The sequence below is a fragment of the Piliocolobus tephrosceles genome, chromosome 20 (genome assembly GCF_002776525.5).
Source record: "Piliocolobus tephrosceles isolate RC106 chromosome 20, ASM277652v3, whole genome shotgun sequence".
Classification (NCBI taxonomy): domain Eukaryota; kingdom Metazoa; phylum Chordata; class Mammalia; order Primates; family Cercopithecidae; genus Piliocolobus; species Piliocolobus tephrosceles.
Window position 1 is genome coordinate 48,600,456 of NC_045453.1, and position 21,268 is coordinate 48,621,723.

The window sequence follows — 21,268 nt, forward strand, 5'->3', positions numbered from 1 at the left end:
TTCTCTCTCTCTCTCTCTCTCTCTCTTTCTTTCTTTCTTTCTTTCTTTCTCTTCTTTTTGTCTAATTGTCTGGTTAGATTGTACAGTATATTAGTGAATAGGTACTGAGAGTGGATATCCTTGTCTTGTTCCTGATCTTAGGGGAAGGCATCCAGTCTTTCACCATTGATTATAATGTTAACTCTGGACTTTTTTTTTTTTGGCGTAATTATGATTTACTCGAGCCTCGATCTCCCAGGCTTAAGTGGGACCTCCTCAGCCTCCCAAGCAGCTGGGACCACAGATGCACACCACCACACCTGGCTAAGTTTTAAGTTTTTTTGTATAGATGGTGTCTCACTGTGTTGCCCATGCTGGTCTTAAACAGCTAGGCTCAAGTGATCCACCTCGGCCTCCCAAAGTGTTGGGATTACAGGCGTGAGCCACTGCTCCTGGCCTGGCCTTTTCATTGATCCCCTTTGTCAAGTTAAGAAGTTCCCTTATTTAGTTTTCTGTTTTTCTCATGAAAGGGTGTTGGATTTTGTCAGATGCCTTTTTTCTGTGTTTTTTGTTTTTGATATAATCATGTTTTTTTTCCCTGTATTTTATTAATACAGGGTATTACACTGATTTTCAGATATTAAACCAATCTTACTTTCCTCTTGTTTGTGATATACAATCCATTTTATATTTTGCTGGATTTGTTTTGCTGGTATTTCTTTGATAATTTTTTTGGGTCAATATTTATAAAGTATATTCATCTGTACTTTTCTGCTGATATCTTTGTCGTGTTTTCACATCAGGGTGGTATTGGCATCATACGATGGGTTGGGAAGTATTCTCTCACCTTCTAGTTTGTAGAAAATTTCATGAAGGATTGGCATTAATACTTTTTTTAAGACTAATATTTTAATTTTTGTTTTTGTCTTTTAGGATTCTCCTTTTACAAATGCAGGAATGGGATCTAATCTAAATCTGTTAGGTGAAATTGAGTGTGATGCCAGCATAATGGATGGAAAATCCTTAAATTTTGGAGCAGTTGGAGCACTGAGTGGTATGTGGGCATTATGACCTACTATCTTTGGTGAATCATGCACGTGACCGTTTCATGCCTTCTAAAGATGATTATGGTCTTTTTCACCATTGCTGCTTGGAAAAGTGTTTAAAACAAATATTCTTCTTTTTTTATTGAATTTAAAACATATAGTCTTAGTTATAAGTAGTTTTTGGTTTGAATTTGATCATTCTCCTGTATCCCTTGAAGAGATTAAAGACATTTAATACTTGATTTATAATATTAATTTTACAATTTGAAATACACACTGTAGTTTTTGTTGTAAAAAATTTCAGGTAATATAAATAAAGTTTACCTTAGATCCTCCAAATCTTTTCTTTCTCATTTCCTTTCTCCCTGGGGTTTAACCAGTAAAAATCCAGTGCTTTTATCTATATTTTTATGTAATAGAAACACAGTTTTATTTTGTGCCTGTATTTGTTTTCTTAAAAAATAAATGTGTTAATTATTATCAACTTTTTAGATTTAAATATAATTTGGAGATTTTTTCCACATCAGTACATAAAAGATATGTCTCATGTTTTATACTTCATTTTTTAAAGTAAAATATACATGAAATATGTATTTTATGTGTACAGTTTCATGAATTTTTAGATGTAGACGTCATATAAGCCGCCACCTAGATCAAGACATTCAACATTTCCATGTCAAAATGTAGAACGTTTTCGTAATCCCAGAAGGGCCCTTTATGCTTCTCCTCGGTCCATACTTCTTGTGTTCTCTTCCCCCATGCTAACTTTGGGTACCACAGATGAATTTGCCTGTTCCTAAAACTTACATGAGTGGAATCAGACACTTCTGTGTCTGTTTTCTTTTGCTTAATGTTATGCCTGTGAGATAGATACATGTTTTGTGTCAGTAGTATTTTATTTTTTACCGCTTAGTTTATTTCATTGAGTGAATATACCATAACTTCTGTATTTAGTCTCCTCTTGATGGGCATATGAAATTTCTAGTTTTTTACTTTTTTGAGTAAAGCTTCAGTGAATATTATTTTACATGTCTTTTGGAAGACATATGTACTTCTTTTTTTTTTTTTTTGAGATAGAGTCTCACTCTGTCACCCAGCCTGGAGTGCAGTGGTGCGATCTCGGCTCATTGCAACCTCTGCCTCCCAGGTTCAATTGATTCTTCTGCCTCAGCCTCCCAAGTAGCTGGGACTACAGGCACCCATCACAATGCCTGGCTAATTTTTGTATTTTTAGTAGAAACAAGGTTTCACTATGTTGGCCAGGCTGGTCTTGAAGTTATGACTTCAAGTGATCTGCCAGCCGCGGCCTCCCAAAGTGCTGGGATTATGGCGTGAGCCACCATGCCTGGCCACATATGTACTTCTTTAAGTACATATGCATATATGTTTTGTTTTAATAGATACTGCCGGTTTTCAAAAGTAACTGTTGCAATTTATACTCCCACTAGCAGTGTAGGAGCTTTTCAGTTACTCCGCATCCTTGCCAATTTTTGGTATTGTTATTGTTTTTAAAATTCAGCCATTTTGATATGTGTATAGTGGTATTACTGAGTGTCCCTAGTGACTGATGTGTGTAGTGGTGTTCAATTCGAGTGTCCCTAGTGACTTATAAGAGCCTTTTCATATGCTTATTGACCATTTAGATATCCTTGTTGAGAAGTGCATGTTTGCACCTTTTGCAGGTTTTTATTTGATTATATCTTCTATTGATTTGTTGGAGTATTTTAAATATTTTACATACAAATCCTTTGTAAGATACATGTATTATGGATATCTTCTCCCAGTCTATGGTTTGCCTTTGCAGTCTCTTAATGGTGTTTTTTGATGAATAGAAGTTTCTGATTTTAATGAAGTTTAAGTTCATTAAAAGCAACCTTTTCTTTTATGATTAACTCTTTGTTAGAAGTTTTTGCCTGTTCAAAGTTATGAAGATAGTCTTCATTCTTTTCTTTCTGTAATTTTATTGTTTTTATCTTTCACATTTAGCTTTCTTATCAAGCTCGAATTAATTTTTGTATATGTAACATAGGGGTCAACATTTGTTTATTTTTTCCTCATATGGATATCCAAATGGTCCATTGCCCTCTATTGAAAGGAAGTCTTGTCCTCATAGAATTGTGTTGGGAAATTAGGTGGCTGTGTGATAATTTGGTTCTGTACACTGTTACGGCTGCTTTCAAAAATGAGTTGGGACCTGGGAGGCGGCGGAGCTTGCAGTGAGCGGAGATCGCGCCACTGCACTCCAGCCTGGGTGACAGAGCAAGACTCCGTCTCAAAAAAAAGAGTTGGGGATTTTTTTTCCCATTCTTTGAAAAGGTTTGTATATGATTGGAATAATTTCTTTTTAATTGTTTGAAAGAATTCATAAGTTATTTCAAATTAGTGGGGTTTTCTTTGTGGGAAGTTTTAAAAGTAGGATTCAGTATTTTTAGCATTTATATGATTGTATTTTCTTTTTCATGTGCATTTTTCTTGGAATTTGTCTATTTAATATGAGTTGTCAAATTTGTTTGCCTAAAGACATTTTCGTTAGCTTTCTTTATTGATTTCTAGTTTAATTCCACTGTGGCCAGAGAATGTACTGTGTATGATACCAATCCCTTGAAGATTTTAGAGACTTGCTGTAAGGCTCAGATTATGGTGTGTTTTGGTAAATTTCCATGTGAACTTCAAAAGAATATGTATTCTGGAGTTGTTGAGTACAGTGCTCTATATGTGTCACTTAGGTCAATTTGGTTATTTATTTGTTCTGATGTTTTATATCATTTCTTTTTTGTGATAGTTAAGAGAGGGTGGTTCAATTAGTTTTACTTTTACTTTTTTTTATTATGAAGTTTTATTGGTATTTAATAAAATTTCATGTGTTTGAAGGCCATTAGGATTTCTCTGGGTACTACCTGTTCATACCTGTTGTGTGGCTTACCTTTTAACTCTGTTTATAATATCCTTAATCATATTGCAATTAAAAGTTTTTCTTTGTCCAACTTACTGCTTTCTTTTTTGTGGCTTTTGTATTTTGTATTTCTTAAAGTCTGTTATAATTTATAAGCGTAATTTACTTGTGTTTTCTTCTAACACATGTATAGTTTATTTTTCCTTTACCTCTTGAATGCGTTTTTTTCCCTGAAATGACTGAAAATTGTTTCTACATAGTTAATTGAATAAGTACAGTTTATTAAATGACTCTAATACCATAGGCATTGTTCTACAGTGGTTTACGTATTTTATTTATTTATTTATTTATTTATTTATTTATTTATTTATTTATTTTTGAGACGGAATCTCGCCCTGTTGGCCGAGGTTGGAGTGCAGTGGTGCAATCTTAGCTCACTGCAACCTCCACCTTCTGGGTTCAAGTGATTCTGCTGCCTCAGCTTTCTGAGTAACTGGGATAACAGGTGTGTGCCACTATGCCTGGCTAATTTTTATATTTTTGGTAGAGACGGGTTTCACCATGCCGGCTAAGCTGGTCTTGACATCCTGACCTCGGGTGATCCACCTGCCTCAGCCTCCCAAAGTGCTGGGATTACAGGCGTGAACCACCGTGTCCGGCCCAGTGGTTTACATATTTTAAATCATTTAGTTCTCACAATACCCTTATGAGGCCTATGCTTTTATCCTATGTAATACCATTATGAGGTCTATGCTTTTAAATCATTTAATTCTCACAATGCTCTTATGAGGTCTGTGCTTTGCAGATGAGGAAACTGAGACACAAGAGAGATTTAGTAGTTTGTCCAAGGACATTGTATTATTCTGGGTAAAACTAGAAGACAGAAACTGTACCATAGTTTAAATAGAAGTTTAATATAAAGAGTTATTAAGCAGTGATTAGAGAGTAACTCTGTAAACATGGGAAGAGAACTCAAAAATGTATCCTAGGGCAGATGGAGAATACCCAAAGAAGAACACATTTGGAAGTAGGTTTAGACCTCACTGAAGAAGGTGTGGCTATCATCTGCTGTATGCAGAGAGGTTGCTGAATTACCCAGGCCAGAGCTAGTCTACAGTTATTGTGTGAGTAGGATCAATCCTGTGAGGCAGAGGCAAGCTCAGGCTGGTAGGTGAGCACACAGAGGTCAAGATGCTGTGAGAATTAAACCTCCCTTGGGCAGGATAAAGATTGGCACCCTGTGGAACACTTGCTATGTGTGCCTGTGGGGCTGAGCATTGGGTGTGGGGATCAACGTCCTGAACTGCAGTGTGGTCTCATTCTTTCTGGAGCTCTCGGCTATGCTGCTGTGGCACCAGTCAGGAGCTGGAGAAAACGTGGTGTTCAAATGCTGGAGAAAGCTGCTCCCTGTGGGCACTTAGCACAGGAGAGTACCACATTGGCCAAAGTGAAGCCTGGTGAGCAAGATACCCTTTCTTCCTACAGTGTTTCTTTAGTGTCCTCTACTGACAAAGCTTACCCATTGTGCTAGCTGGCAAAGGAAACATACTTAGAGGGCCCATATCCATTTTCACACATCAGGCAACAAAGGGTGAATTTGTAGCTGAGAAGCGATAAACTGATTAACTGGAACAGTTACAAACTAGTCTGACTGCTAGGCTTTTACCTTTGTGTTCTTTCTCCCTCTTATATGTAGTTAACCCTTTTCCTACTGATTTGAATTATTAAATACCTAAATTCACAAGTGTCTGTTTCTGAACTTTAGCTTTATTCTATTCCATTGACATATTTGTTTATTTTGTACTCAGACCACTCTTTTTTAATTAGAATAGTTTCAAATAAAAAAAAGATATCTTGCAGGGTAAATACCTCTTCATTTTTCTTTTTCAAAGTTTTATTTTCCTGATTAAGAGTCAGCTTCTTATGCATCATGGAAATCCTTTTGTGGTTTGATGGAGAATTGGATTTATAAGTTATAAATTGGATTTATAAGTTATAACTTATACATACATAAGTTGTATAAACATACATGTTTATATGTAAGTTTATATAAGTATAAACTTATATATGTGTAAGTTATAACTTATAAATCCAATTTATAACTTATAAATTATTAATTTATAAATAATACATATAAAGTTACAAATTGGATTTATAAGTTGGATTAAAGATTTGGATTTATAAGTTAACTTGGAAAAGATTAATGTCTTTACAGTATTGAATCATCACATCCAGAACTATATTGTTTTCAGAACTAGGAGACCTGATTTGGGCTTTTCTTTATCTTGTTTTGTATTTCATACTTTTTTTGTGGAAGATTTGGTATTGAGCTACATTTCTACAATTGGTTTTGCTTAGAGTCAATCTGTTAGCCTTAATTTAAATGTTTGTAGTCTCTTTATATATCCCACTGATGATATGTGTGTATTATTAGTGTCCTGAAAACAGGCATAGATTAATGATGAAGGGTATGGTCTTCGATATTAGCTGCCTCCGTGTTAAAATTCAGCGCTGTGATCATGGGCAGGCAACTTAACTCTCTTTATAAATGTTTTCTCATTAATCAGATAGGATTAATAAGTGTTGGTTATATGACAGAATTGAAGGATCAGCGAACTCATCCGATACATTTAAGAATTTAGCACTGGGCCTGCAGCATATTAGGAAATAGTTACTTTCATTGCCTTCCACCATCATCATCATTGTTGTCATCACTGTCATTGTCTTTGTCATTGTCATCTTGACAGTGTTTATCACACTCAAACTGTCCTGTCAGTTCTCCTGGATAAGCACCATCACCTCACTTGTACATACTGGTTGACTTCTTGGGAAGAATCTGAACCACATTTTAGGTTACAATCTTTTATACAGTTGGCCTCTTCTCTCACCCTTACCCAATTTGAAGGACATTTCCCTGTTCTTTCTCTCTTGTAGGTGACATTTAAAAGTTTTGGCTTATTTTTCCCCCATTAATTTTTATCTCCAAGGTCAACTTGAAGCTGTTTATAATGATGTTTATTCTTTAAAGGGAGTTTATGGTCTTGTGGTCACTAAATGCCTGGAGCATGTATATAGTTTTGATAGTAAGATAGTATCACATTTTAAGTTCATTTTAAACACTCTATTCTGAAATCTATTAAAAAAGGAACCTAATTTAAATATGTAGTATTTCAGTTCAGCCTTTGCTTCTGTAGCACATGACAAAACATGAGAATATGTATTTTATATTTGTTCTTTTCTTGCTTCTAGGTTTTCATTTATTTTTTGATTTAACTCTTATGGCTCATGGTTATTAAGGGTTTTCATTAGTATTACTTGATATATCAAAAAAGAATTTCCAAGGTATATTCAAGTTGTTTTATTGAAACAACTGCAAAACTGAGTGGGAAACTGAAAGACATTTCTGACATCTTTTTTGCCAATTTTTTTTTTATAGGAATCAAGAACCCAGTCTCAGTTGCCAACAGACTCTTATGTGAAGGGCAGAAGGGCAAGCTCTCGGCTGGCAGAATTCCTCCCTGGTAACCACTTTGTTCTTCCCAACTTTCCCTGTCTTTAGTGCATTTTTATCCACAGAAGGCTGATGCTGTTGGTTACATACCACGTAGCATGCCTTTGAAGAAGAAGATAAAGTTTGTTCTGTGATCATGGAACATTTTGTACAGCTGATAAAGTTCTGGATGGAAAATAATATTATGAATTAAAGCAGAAAGGGGGTCAGTGTTCAACTGGGCTCATTTTATTTTGAAACTTGAAAAAAAAAACCTTACACATTGTAGTCTAGAGTCTAAAGTAATTTTTAATTTTGAGAAGTTCTTAGCATAAAAGTACATGGACTATAGTAAATAGCCCTTATGAACCTGTGATCCAGCTCCAGTAATTACCAGTGTTTTGTTCTTATCTGTCTCATGCATCTCAGGTTTTTTCCTATAGGGTTTTTTGTTTTTGTTTATTTTTATTTTATTTTATTATTATTTTTTTTGAGATAAGGTCTCACTCTGTCACCCAGGCTGGAGTGCAGTGGCACAGTCATGGCTCACTGCAGCCTTGACCTCCTCTGCTCAAGAGATCTTCCTGCCTCAACCTCCTGAGTAGCTGGGACTACATGCATGTACCACCATTCCTGGATATTTTATTTTTTGTAGAGATGGGGTCTTGCTGTGCTGCCCAGGCTCATCTCAAACTCCTGGATTCAAGCAATCCTCCTGCCTTGGCCTCCCAGAGAGCTGGGATTATAGGCATGAGCCACTGTGTCTGGCCCCTATAGTATTTTAAAGCAAATCCCTGACACCGTAGTTTACCCTTAAATAGTTTTGTAAGTAATTCTGTGTTTGCAAAACATAGCCACCATACTGTTAGCATGCCTAACAATATTAAAACTTATGCTTTAATACCATGTTATACTTAGTCTGTACTCAGCATGCCTGGTTATGGAGGTTACATGAATGTTCTGTGTTCAAAGTTGTGGTGACCGTGCTGTAGGAACCACTTTGATTCTACTGTGTTTTGAAGTCACAGAAAATAATATAGTTTAAAAAAATCTTAAATCCTTTACCCAGATAGATTTAAGATTTTAATTATATATATATCCCAGTTTAATTATGGCACTAGAGAGTCAATTATGAAAAAATTCTCAAATATTAATTTTTAATATGTGTTTTTGATCAAGCAGTGGTAAGGGGTAGCAAATCTGATTTATTGAGATCCTTTCTAATATCTGTTGGATTGATTTCAGTAAGTTTCCTGGTAACTCTGAAAGTGAGAAAAGTGATTTAAAAAATCTTCCCTCATGATTTATTAAAAAAATACTTCTCTCATGATTTATGTTAAACCAATGCTGTTTTGTTTAACTAGTATGAGATTATCATCTAAAATTTACTAAGTATTTGTTTAGTAGGTACATGTGGAGTCCTTCTATCCATACCTTTTTAAGGGAGTAATAAGTACAAAGAGATTGTCTCTGGATTTATATTCTCTGTAATGTACATTTAAACATGACTGCATTCTTTCACCCAATATTTTCTATTGTGTGTAGAACCTAATTAACATGAACTAAACAATTTAGAAGACATGTACCCAATAGAGAGAAAGAGATGTAGTTGTTTGGTTGGCAAGAAAAATAGCATCAACAGTGTAAAAAGCATTTGGAAGTTCACCTACAAGTCTACCATAATCCTGTTGCCCCCACTCCTCATGGTGTTTACCAAGCAGATTCTCAAATTTATATGGAAGAACAAGTGTAAAAGAATAGTAAAGACAGTTGTAAAACAGATGAAAGAGTTGGACGTACTTAATGGATAGCATGATACTTTTATATAATACTATAGGAATTAAAACAGGTTGATATAGGTATAGATAAAAAGATCAGTAAGAACTGCAAGTCTAGAAGCTGACTCAGTGCATGAGGGAATTTGGTCTGTGACAACAGAATCATCTCAAATCATTGTGGGGAAAAATAATGGTGTATTAAATAAATTGTGTTGGGACAGTTGATCACCTAGTGCAAGAACATTAAATTCCGATGTCATATCACTAAGAAAACGCCCAAACCCAAAAGTAAACAAGTGTAGCATAAAAATATTAAGAAAAAATATGGGAGAGTATTCTTATGACTATGAGGCAGCAAAAAATTTATTAAGATAAAAAATAAAGCTAAGTATTGAAACATGACAGGTGAAGATGTATACCGATTATACAACTGAAGATACTACGATCAGAATTAAAAGACAGTATGTCCTTTGGAACTGAGAAAAATTATTTGCAGGATATGTAGCAAACAAAAGATTATCCAGAGTGTTTATGAACTAAAAAATATCAATAAGAAAAAGACAGCTCACATTTTAAAAATCGGTAAAGGATACAAATAGGCAATTTATGGGAAAGAAAATATTAATGGGATATAAACATATGAAAAGGTGCCCAATAATATTAATCAAGGAATTGTTAGTAATAAAAAATATGATATTTTCACATTTTTCAAGTAGCAAAATTAACAAAGACCAACAATATGCAGAATTATTCAGGGCATAGAAAAATCGGTTCTTTTGCTGTTGATAGGAACATAAACAGCTGGTTGAGAGACAATTTGATACTATTTATTAAGTACAAATTAAAAATGCACATTGTATGCCCATCATTTCTATCCTGAGACAAAATGCCTCCACAAGAAGGCTCATACAGCACAAGAAGAATATAGCATTGTTGTTTGTAGAATATAAAAATGTAAGCTCCTGAAATATCCATCAATGGCTAAATAAACTGTTTTCTAGTTATATTATTAGATATCCTGTGACATTAGAAAAAAGGAGAGAAACATTTACGTATAGTAACATGGCTTACTGTTAGAATTAATTTACTTGGGCTGCTTTAACAAAATACCTTAGATTCAGTGGCTTAAACAGTAGAAATGTATTTCTCACATTTCTGGAAGTTAAGAAGTCCAAGAACTAGGTTCCAGCCTGTTTGGTTTCTGGTAAGCGTTCCTTTTCTATCTTGCTTTCTCACTGTGTCCTTACACTAGAGATAGGGGTGTAGGGAAGGTGTTGTTGAGAGAGAGAAAACTTTCCTTCTTATAAAGACACTAATAGCATCACGAGGGCCCTACCCTCATGACTTTATCCAACTCCGATGATCTCCCAAAGGCCCCATCTCCAAATATTATCATATTGAGGGCTAGGGCTTCAACAAATGAATTTTTGGGTGGACACGATTCAGTTCAGAAATAGATCTCACATTGTAGAGTAAAAAAATCAAGTTGCTGATGATATGTTCATTTTGACTTCTGTTTTCTTAAAAAATTTGCAAAACAATATGATGCATACCTGTTTCCTGACACCTAGGATAGGAAATAAACCACCACCAAAAGATTTGGAGCTGCCTAGACTAAACTCTGCCAATTTACATTTCTGCCTACAATGTCTTGTGATCATTCAACCAAACACTTAACACGAGTAATATAATATTTTAAAAATCTTTCCAAAGTTAAAAGGGAAGAGTTTTAAAATGTACTCCTTGTTCCTTCCACTGTCTCACATGCTCACCCTGACCCCCATCTCTGCCCTGCCTCTAGGTAACAATAACCCTGATTTTAAGCTTTTCTCATTGCCATATATTCTTTCATATGATTACAGCATATCTAATACTCTAATTTTCTGTGGCTACATAAATACATGCATAGATGTACAGAAAAGACTTGTAAAGTAGGTTACGAAGCCCGCTGTGATCACCTCAGGGAAAGAGGGAGGAGGGAGTAAGATGAGGCAATTGTCCAAGGGGACGTATGCAATATTTTAATATTTTACAAGGAGAAAACATACAGGTGAAAGTGATGGCTACCTCTTTATTAAAATGATATTATATAATAATGGTACAGCTGTCTGGAAGTAGCTGGTTTTCTCACAAACATAGTTTTCAACTTTATGTTTTGAGTATTTTGATATTTTAGGTATTTAACATTTTCATATGAATTTTAGAATTAGTTTTTCCATTTCTGTAAATAGCCTGCCAGAATTTTGTTTGCGATTCTAATATATGCATTTATTAAGATTTTTAAACTCTCTCAACAGTTTTATAGTTTCCAGTGTATAGATCTTGCACAGCTTTTATTATATTTATACCTGGCACTTCTTTTTTTTGATGCTGTGGTAAATGGTGTACTTAAGCGTGTTAATTTCCAAATGTTCATTGTCAATATGTAGAAATATGATTGATTTTAACATATTGACATTCTATCATGGGAATTTGGTAAATCCATTTGTTTTAGTCCCAGTTTTTATAGATTCCATAAGATTTTCTTTCTTTCTTTTCTTTTTTTTTTTTGAGATGGAATCTTGCTCTCTGTGGACCAGGCTGGAGTGCAACACATCTCAGCTCACTGCAATCTGTGCCTCCCAGGTTCAAGCAATTCTCCCGCCTCAGCCTCCTGAGTATCTGGAATTACAGGCATGCACCACGATGCCCTGCTAATTTTTGTATTTTTAGGAGAGGAGGGGTTTCACCACGTTGGCCAGGCTTGTCTTGAACACCTGACCTCAGGTGATCCGCCCGCCTTAGCCTCGCACAGTGCTGGGATTACAGACATAAGCCACCGTGCCCAGCCAAGATTTTTTACATAAATATTATGTCTCCTGGGAATGAATATAGTTTTATTTCTATTTCTAATCTAGATTCTTTTGACTGATTTTTTTCTGTGCTTTATCGCATTGGCTGGAACTTCCAATGCAATGTACAGTAGAGAAGTGTGAGAATGGACATTCTTCCCTTGTTTGTGATCTTAGGGAAGAAGCATCTGGTCTTTCACCATTAAGTCTGATGATTGCTGCAGGTATTTAATCACAGATGCTCTTGATCATGTTGAGAAAGTTCCCTTCTTTTCCTAGTGTATTAGACCATTTTGATACTGCTGTGAACAAATACCCAGGACTGGGTAACTTATTAAAAAAAAAAGAGGTTTAGGCCAGGCGCGGTGGCTCACGCCTGTCATCCCAGCACTTTGGGAGGCCGAGGCGGGCGGATTACGAGGTCAGGAGATCAAGACCATCCTGGCTAACATGGTGAAACCCCATCTCTACTAAAAAATACAAAAAATTAACTGGGTGTGGTGGTGGGTGCCTGTAGTCCCAGCTACTCAGGAGGCTGAGGCAGGAGAATGACTTGAACCCGGGAGGTGGAGCTTGCAGTGAGCCGAGATCACGCCACTGCACTCCAGGCTGGGTGACAGAGCGAGGCTCTGTCTCTTAAAAAAAAGAGGTTTAATGAACTCACAGTTCGACTTGGCTCGGGAAGCCTCACAATCATGGCAAAAGGCGAAGAGGAGCAAAGGCACATCTTACATTACATGGTGGCAGGCAAGAGAGCGTGTGCAGAGGAACTGCCCTTTATAAAACCATCAAATCTCATGAAACTTACTCACTGTCACAAGAACAGCATGGGAAAAACCTGCTCCCATGATTCAGTTACATCCCACTGGGTCCCTCCCACGACACATGGGTATTATGGGAGCTACAATTCAAGATGAGATTTGGGTGGGGACACAGCCAAACCGTATCACCTGGTGTGCTGAGAACTTTAGTAGGAATAGGTGTTGTACTTTGTCAGATGCTTTTCTGCATCTATTGAGATGATCTTATAATTTAAAAAATTTAGTTAGCTAATTTAGTGATTTGTTGATTTTTGACTGGTAAGCAGCATTCCTGGGATAAATTCCACTTGGTCATAATGTGTTATCCTTTTTATATATTGTTGGCTTCAGTTTGCTAATATTTGGTAAAGAATTTTTACATCTATGTTAATGAGTGATACTGGTTTATAGTTTTCTTACAATAGCTTTGGTTTGGGTTCACTTTGCTTTTTGGTTGCGTGGGGGTATATATTTCATCAACTTTGGGGAAAAATTGCTCATTATCTCTTCAGATATTTTTTTCTGAATCCCTGTCTCTTCTATTCACAATTCTGATTGCACATAAGTTCAGCCCCTTGTCGTAGTTTACAGATCACTGATGATTTGTTTACTTTTTTCATTGTTTTTTCTGTTTCAGTTTGAATAGTTTTCATTGCTGTCTTTAAGTTTACTAATTATTTTTCTGTCTAATCACTTAATATCTTGCTGCCTGCTAATCCCATTCAGCTTGTGTTTTATTTCTGACATTGTTATTTTTATCTCTACAAGTTTGATTTGCATCTTTAAAAAAATGTCTTCCATGTATCTACTTTACATGCCTAAACTTTCCTCTAGCTTTGTGAACATATGAATAGTGTTATAACAATTATTTAAATATCTTTGTTTGCTAATTCTGTCCTCTTTGTTATTTATGGATTGTTTTCAGTTGATTTTTCACCTCATTATAGGTTACCTTTTCCTCCTGTTTTGCGTGCTTGGTAATTTTTATTTGGTTTCAGACATTGTGAGTTTTACCTTTTTGGGTGCTGTGTATTTTTGTATTTTAAAAACTATTCTTACATTTTATTCTAGGATGTGGCTAAGTTACTTAAAAACAGCTTGAGCCTTTCAGGTCTCGCTTTAAACTTTGTTACACAAGATGAGAAGCATTTGGCCTTGAGCTAATTTTGCCTTGCTATTGAGGTGGAATCTTTCAAAGTATTATAACAGATGCACCTAGAATGAGGCCTTTACTTTGGCTGGTGGGAACAGGAGCTGTTGTTCCTGGCTGTCTGAACTTGGAGACTTGGTTTTTTTTTTTTTAACTTTCATTTCATTTGTTCCAAGGCTTTGGGTAATTTCTTCTAACACATACACTGATCTCTACTTAGCTGAAGACTGGAGGGATACTCTGCAGATCTCTAGAGTACTCTCTATATGCAGTTCTCTCCTCGCTGGTACTCGGTCTTATGAACTGTGGCTACGTGGCCTCTCTGGATGCCCAACTATGTCACTTCAACTCAGAGATACTGCTGGAGCTCCTGTGCTGTGGTTTAGAAACTCTAGGCAATAATGAAGGTGAACCCTGTGATTGCAGTAAGACAATCACAAGGTTTACCTTGTTTCCTTTCTCTCAAGGATCACTGTCCTGTGTTGCCTAATGTCTCAATGTCTGAAAACTGCTACTTTCTATATTTTGTCTTTATTTTTTTCTCCATCTTGTCCAGAAGTGAAAAATCTCTCATGTACCTGGAAGTTCACCGTCTAAATTATAATAGAAATGAGATGACTAGAAATATTTGGATCACATGTAAATAAGCTTGAAGTAAAAACGTTATAAATTTGGTTATGTTGATTTAGGGTACTCAGGGAAAATTTTTTTTTGACTATATTACATTTAGACAGTGAACTCTAGAGAGTTTCTGCTATAACAAAACACCTTAATACCGTAAACTAGGTAGCTTATAAACAATAAAAGTTTCTCACAGTTTTGAAGGCTGGGAAGTTCAAGATCAAGGAGCTGGGGAATTCAGTGTCCCATTAAAGGGGGCAATCAAGAGGGCTAATCCCATTCAAGAGGGCTTCACCCTCATGACCTAATCACCTCCCAAAAGGCCCCACCTTCTAATGCCATCGCAATACTTGGGGGTGAGGTTTCAAACTATGAATTTTGTGGGAATACAGTTGTATATGTTAGAACATGACGTAACGTTTAGAATGCTTCAGGCATTGTTCTAAATGCTTGAGATATGTTGATGAAAAAACGAAGATCTTCACCCTTATGAAGCTTGAAGCTTTTAAGGAATTTATGCAAAGATAAACTAACAGATAACCATGTGTAAATTTATCAATTATATAATATGTTAGAAGGTGGAAAAAGGGAAAAGGAGCAGAATAAGGGGATTGTGAGTACTGGGTAGAGAAGTGCAGGGTATTGGGATGCATTTTTAAGGAGGCCTCATCAAGGAGGGATGTTTGAGCATGTGAAGGAGTTTCCCATTTGGGAAATTAGGGAAACAGCCAGACAGAGGGAACAGTCAGGGTGAAGACCCTGAGGCAGGAGCCTCCTTGATATGTTTGTGGCTTTATGAGACATTGAGTAGAGTACACAAGGGGGCAAGAGGAATAAGAGATTAATTGGGGAGTGGGGAGAATCAGATTCCATGGGAGCTGATAGATTTTTAAGAAAACTCTAGTTTTTGCACTGGTCGTCACAAGAGGTTTTACAGGATTTTGAAAGAGGAGTGCCATTACCTGAATTGTATTTTACAAGGATTTTAGTGGCAGGTGTATTGAGAATTGTCTGGGGTCAGGGAGTACAGGGCAAGGCAAGCATAAAAATAGTGAGGCCACTGCAGCATTGTGGGTATCAGATGATGGTGGCTCAGACCAAGGTGGTAGCAGTGAAGGTGGTGAGAAGTGGTCAGATTCCAGGTGTGTTATAAAGATAGAGTCAATGGGACTTTGAAGTAGATTGGCATGAACCTTTTCTAAAAGTTGCCTCCTTGGAGAATCAGAAGAATGCTTGAGAAAAGTTTGAATTGGTACTGCATTTAATGTTTGGGAATGTGATTTTTTTTTTTTTTTTGACATGTCAGTACAGTTTTTAGTAAAAGCTTCTGCTAAAATGATTTCAAAAGCAATTACATGATATTTTGTGTGATGATGATCTACTATACAGTAATTTCTTGTTAAGAAAAAGGGTAGATGTTTAGTATGCTTATCCATAAGATGACATCCAACTATTTGCCTCCCTGTGAATATTTTACAATGTCCGAAGTATTTAAAAACTTAAATAGCTGACAATAGCAAATTGATTTTACTTAGACTCAAACCTTTGAATGATTAAAAAATATATAAAATAAAGCTAAGAATATTTTGTAAAATGCCCCTCACTGATTCCAGATACTGGAATTGAACCCAAAATGACCAATGGGAGTGCTGAGAATATTAGATTCAACTCCAAACTTTTGTCTTGATCATTTAGTTTACTACTTCAGCTTCTCTTTTACATCTTCTCATGAAGAGAATTATTTCTTTTATCAGTTTTTGCTTTTCCTAGAAGAAGGAAATGCTAAAAATGCCATCAGGACAGTTCAGATTTGCATCCACCCTCCTATTTAAGTTATCTTAACATTTAAACTTTATGTGACAGCTTTTCTTTGCAGTGGATTTCATTTCTTACAAGAATAGGAAAAACTGTTTTCTGTTGTTAGAATCCTTTCGAATTTTTTTTTTTTTTAAATAGAATTTTAAAGAGGTAAAGTTGTTTATTCTCATTGGCCTTCTCTCCTTTCTATTTAAAATAGTGCCTCCATCCCCATCTTTATGTATATTAGAAAGCAGTTATTGTGGTTAACCATTTGGTTTCCCATTGGAGCCATTTGGATATGTTTTTGAGGGTCTACTTAGATTTTGTTTTGCCAGTCTGTCACTGGTCTTATTAACAGTCAAATCTTAAGACTTCAATATGTATTACTTCGAGTTTTTAGTGTTTGAATGATTAAAATAACAGAAACAAAAAATAGGGAGTGGAAAACTAGCAAGTAGGCACAAGTTCAAGGAATCCATTACTAGCTGGCTGAGATCTTTAAGTAGTTGGCTATAGAAGAACATGGAGTGATTAATTATTATGGTAACTGCTTGCTATTACTATTTGCTTAATCAAATTACTTAGGGAATGGGATAATTATCCTACATGCTATTTGAAATATTTGAAAACAAGTCTTTTATATTTAGCTATCAGTATCCTTTATCCACTTTGTTATGTTAAAACTTGCTGTTTAGGACTTAAAAAGTTACTTTTGAGACATACCATAGTACTTTACTTACCACAGTACAAATGATTCTGAGGGTTATGTATATATTTTTATTGCATCAAGGCTTAGAAATGTAAGCATACATATTTGAGCATCTCTAGATGTACCCACTAATTTTGGATGGATCCAGGTATTCTACTAGGTAATAATGCCAAATCTGAAGGCATTCACTTAATTGTAAACTGTTAATTTGATTAATCAATCTTGTGACATTAACTGAGAACCCTGTTGGTCCAAGATAAATCTTAATATTTTCTACTGAGAAGTCAACTATTTTTACATCTTACTATGTTGAGTTTTGCCAATTTTTACTAATCAGTTATTGCAAATGGTATTGTAACATTCCAATTGTAAAATTTCTAATTTGGGGAAAAATTTTCAGGAATTTTTTTAGCATGCAGTCATCTTATTACTTTGAGGTAAATCAGGAATTATGTCCATATGCAAGACTTTTTCTCAATTGCCTTACCATATTACCTATATTTATTGAATATGTAGGAGAAGATGACACTGAATTTTAAAAATAATTTTTCTGTTGTTAGCTTTTTAGTTGGAGAAGGAGCCTACAGATGGGCAGTAGATCATGGAATACCCTCTTGCCCTCCTAACATCATGACCACAAGTGAGTAAAAACTTAAAAAAAATTAAGCTATATGAGCATATATACCTGAAAGTATAATATTGCTTCTGTTATGACCCACGTAGTACAGATATTTATGGAAGAAAACTTACATGTTGAAAGATTTGTGGTTAAAAGATATGTAGAAAGTTATTTCATTTTAAGCCACCTTTATATTCCCAAGGTCATCTCACTGCTTCTTTATGCTTTTATAAAAGTATTGCTAAAAGATCCCTTTTAGAGATTACTTAAAATAACTAATAAAACCATAATACCACCCTTCAGTGAGAGAGAGAGACATGGAGAGAGAGAAAGGGAAGAAAATATAGGTCAGTACTTAACAGTCCTTGAGCTGAGGGAAGGACTTTTAGATACAAGTGCAAGGGAAGGAAAAACAAAGGTGTGACTACATAAGAGTTAAACTGAAAAACAGTTATCACAAATATGACAAAGGGATAAATATCCTTAATCTATGAAGAAATTTACCAAATTTGCCAAATTAAAAACAGCACAAATACAAGTAATCGCCCAATATAAAAATGATCAAAAGTCCTAAGTACATAATATAACCTAACAGGCAAATTCAAATTAAAATGAGTACATGTTAAATTTGTTCCCTTTTAACTTTTACTTTTGAAAGATTTAAAACATATTATTCCTGGTAATTGTTTGGTTAAATAATCATAATACATTGTAGGTATAAATGTAAATTGGCGGAGATTTTAGAGGACAACTAAGTAGTACAACTAAGTGTTCTGCTTCTAGGAACCTGTCATTGGAGATAGACAAAGATTTATATAGAAGGGTGCTCAAGTGAGCATTATTAAGACTATACAAAATTTTGAAAAAATCTTATACCCAACACAGAGGAATATGAGTAAATAAATGATCATATATTCTTAAAATGAAATGTTATGAAGTAACTAGAAATTATTGTAAGACTAATCTCTGATAATGATTAAATCTAATGACTGAAAAAAGTGAAAAATGAAGTTATAAGTATGTATGTTTGTGTATATTATATGTCTATTTTAAAAATATTCACATAAAATGAGAAAGAAATATTAAAAACATACACTAATTATTTTTTAAATAAAAATTTTATTTTTATCACCGAAATCTGTGAATATAATTTAAATAATCAAATGAAAAAATGAGGGTTAACTCCAAGGAAACCAAGTTAGTTAAATAGGGTATAATTAGCCAGGTGTGGTCATGCACTCCTGTACTCTCAGCTACTTGGGAGGTTGAGGCAGGAGAATCCTTTGAGCTTAGGAGTTTGAGGCTGCGGTGGGCTATGATTGCACCACTGTATTCCAGTTTGTGTGACAGAGCGAGACTTTGTCTCTAAAAAAAAAATTATATTCGGAATGAATATTCATGTAGTGCTAAAAGTTGTAATGTAGGGAGGCTAGAGGGAAGAGAAATGTGTGTGTAGCAGTAGGGATGGATTATGAGAGTTTTAAATTCCCATGATTCCTGTCACTCATTATGTCTTAACAGTCTTTCCAATGGAACTTATTTTACAGTTCTTATATCAGGCAAACAAATTAGGTCATCTGTCAGTTCCCTTTTTTTTCCTTGGAGACAGGCCACCTGGCACCTTCCAGTCTAGAGTCTTACTAGGTCTGCTGCGTGGCTGCCATCCTGGACTGTGCCTTGCTTCACCTTGTGATCTCCTTCGCCTCTCTCTATTATCAGGTTCTCTGTTTCCTGGATCTCATGTGTTTTTCTTCCTTTTTTATTCCTTATTCAGTACATACGAGACTGAAAGTCAGTTTCCCTTAGGTTTTTGAGGAAATTGTTATCTTATTGTCTGGTTTCCAGTCTTGCTATTATGCAAGACTCACAAATGTTTTAGTGTATTTTTTCTGTTTGGAAGGAAGCTCTTAATTCCCGTGTTTTGATGATCACAGTGAAGCATCTTGGGGCATTTTTTTTTTTTAATTCTTTATGTTGAGTGCTCATTTTGCACATTCAGTCCGGACATTTATATGCTTCAAATTTGGAGAAATTAAAAGAAAATTTTGGGAGAATTTTTTGCTTCACATTTTCTGTATTTTATTTTCCTAATACTTATTTTTTAAACACTTTTAATTTTAGGGGCACATGTACAGGTTTGTTATATAGGTTAACTCACATCACAGGGGTTTGTTGTACAGACTATTTAGTCATCCAGGTATTAAGCCAAGTACCCTTTAGTTATTTTTCCTGATCCTCTTCCCCTGTCCTACCCTTCACCCTCAGTTAGGCTCCACTGTCTTTTGTTCCCCTCTATGTGTCCATGTGTTTCCATCATTTGGCTCCCACTTATAAGCTAGAGCATGTGGTATTTGGTTGTCTGTTCCTGTGTTAGTCTGCTAAGGATAATGGCCTCCATCTCCATCTATGCTCCTGCTAAAGACATGATCTCATTCTTTTTTATGACTGCATAATATTCTATGGTGTATGTGTACCATATTTTCTTGATCTAGTCTGTCATTGATGGGCATTTAGGTAGATTCCATGTCTTTGCTATTGTGAATAGTGCTGCAGTGAACAAATTCATGCATGTGTCTTTATGACAGAATAACTTGTATTCCTTTGGGTATATACTCAGTAATGGGATTGCTAGGTCAAATGGTAGTTCTGTTTTTAGCTCTTTGATGAATTACCACACTGCTTTCTACAATGGCTGAACTAATTTACACTCCCACCAGCAGTGTATAAGCACTTTTTCTCCATAACCTCACCAGTATCTGTTATCTTTTGACTTTTTATTAATAGCCATTCTGACTGGTGTGAGATAGTATCTCATTGTGGTTTTGACTTGCAGTTCTCTAGTGATCAGTGATGTTATCTTCTTTCCCACCTTAACCCCTGATAGCCACTAATATATTTTACGTTTGTATAATTTTGTCATTTCAAGAATGTAATATAAATGGTATCATACGGGCTGTAACCTTTTGGTATTTGCTTTTTTTTTTTTTTTTTTTCTGCTCCTGACTCTAACTCTCTGGAGATAATATCCACATTGTGTTTGTCAATAGCTTGTTTTTTTTTTTTCATTCCTGAATGTTCATGGTATGGAGGTACTACCACTGTTTAGCCATTTGCCCATTTATGTCTGGGTTGTTTCCAATTTTTGGCTATTATGAATAAAGCTTCTGTAAACATTCTTGTACTTTTTTTGTGGTTCTTTTTAAAATTATGGTATCATACACATAACATAAAATTTACCATCTTAAACATTTTTAATGATATAGTTCAGTAGCGTTAAATACTTTCTTACTGTTATGGAACTAACACTATCATCATCTGTAGAACCCTCTTCATCTCGTAACACCCAAACTGTACCCATTAAACAGTAACTCCCCATGTCCCTTACATTTAGTCCCTGGCTAGTTTCATTTTTGTCTCTATGAATTCTGCTTTTATAAGTGGAATCATAGAGTACCTGTCCTTTTGTAATTGGCTTATTCACTTAGCATGACTTCTTCAAGGTTCATGTTGTAGCATGTGTCAGAATTTAATATTTCATTGTATGTATAGACC

At 35.3% G+C, this 21,268-nt stretch overlaps 1 protein-coding gene across 4 annotated transcripts in view; it reads left to right on the plus strand.

Annotated features, from left to right (window-relative positions):
- Positions 1 to 21,268, plus strand: part of TASP1 (taspase 1) — a 318,398-nt gene that overhangs the window by 55,083 nt on the left and 242,047 nt on the right. For all 4 annotated transcript variants that reach the window (XM_023217842.2, XM_023217841.1, XM_023217840.1 and 1 more), the window contains 3 exons: positions 913 to 1,033; positions 7,355 to 7,439; positions 17,658 to 17,737. In XM_023217842.2, the coding sequence (XP_023073610.1) occupies positions 913 to 1,033; positions 7,355 to 7,439; positions 17,658 to 17,737 (286 nt within the window). The remainder of the gene's footprint in view (positions 1 to 912; positions 1,034 to 7,354; positions 7,440 to 17,657; positions 17,738 to 21,268) is intronic.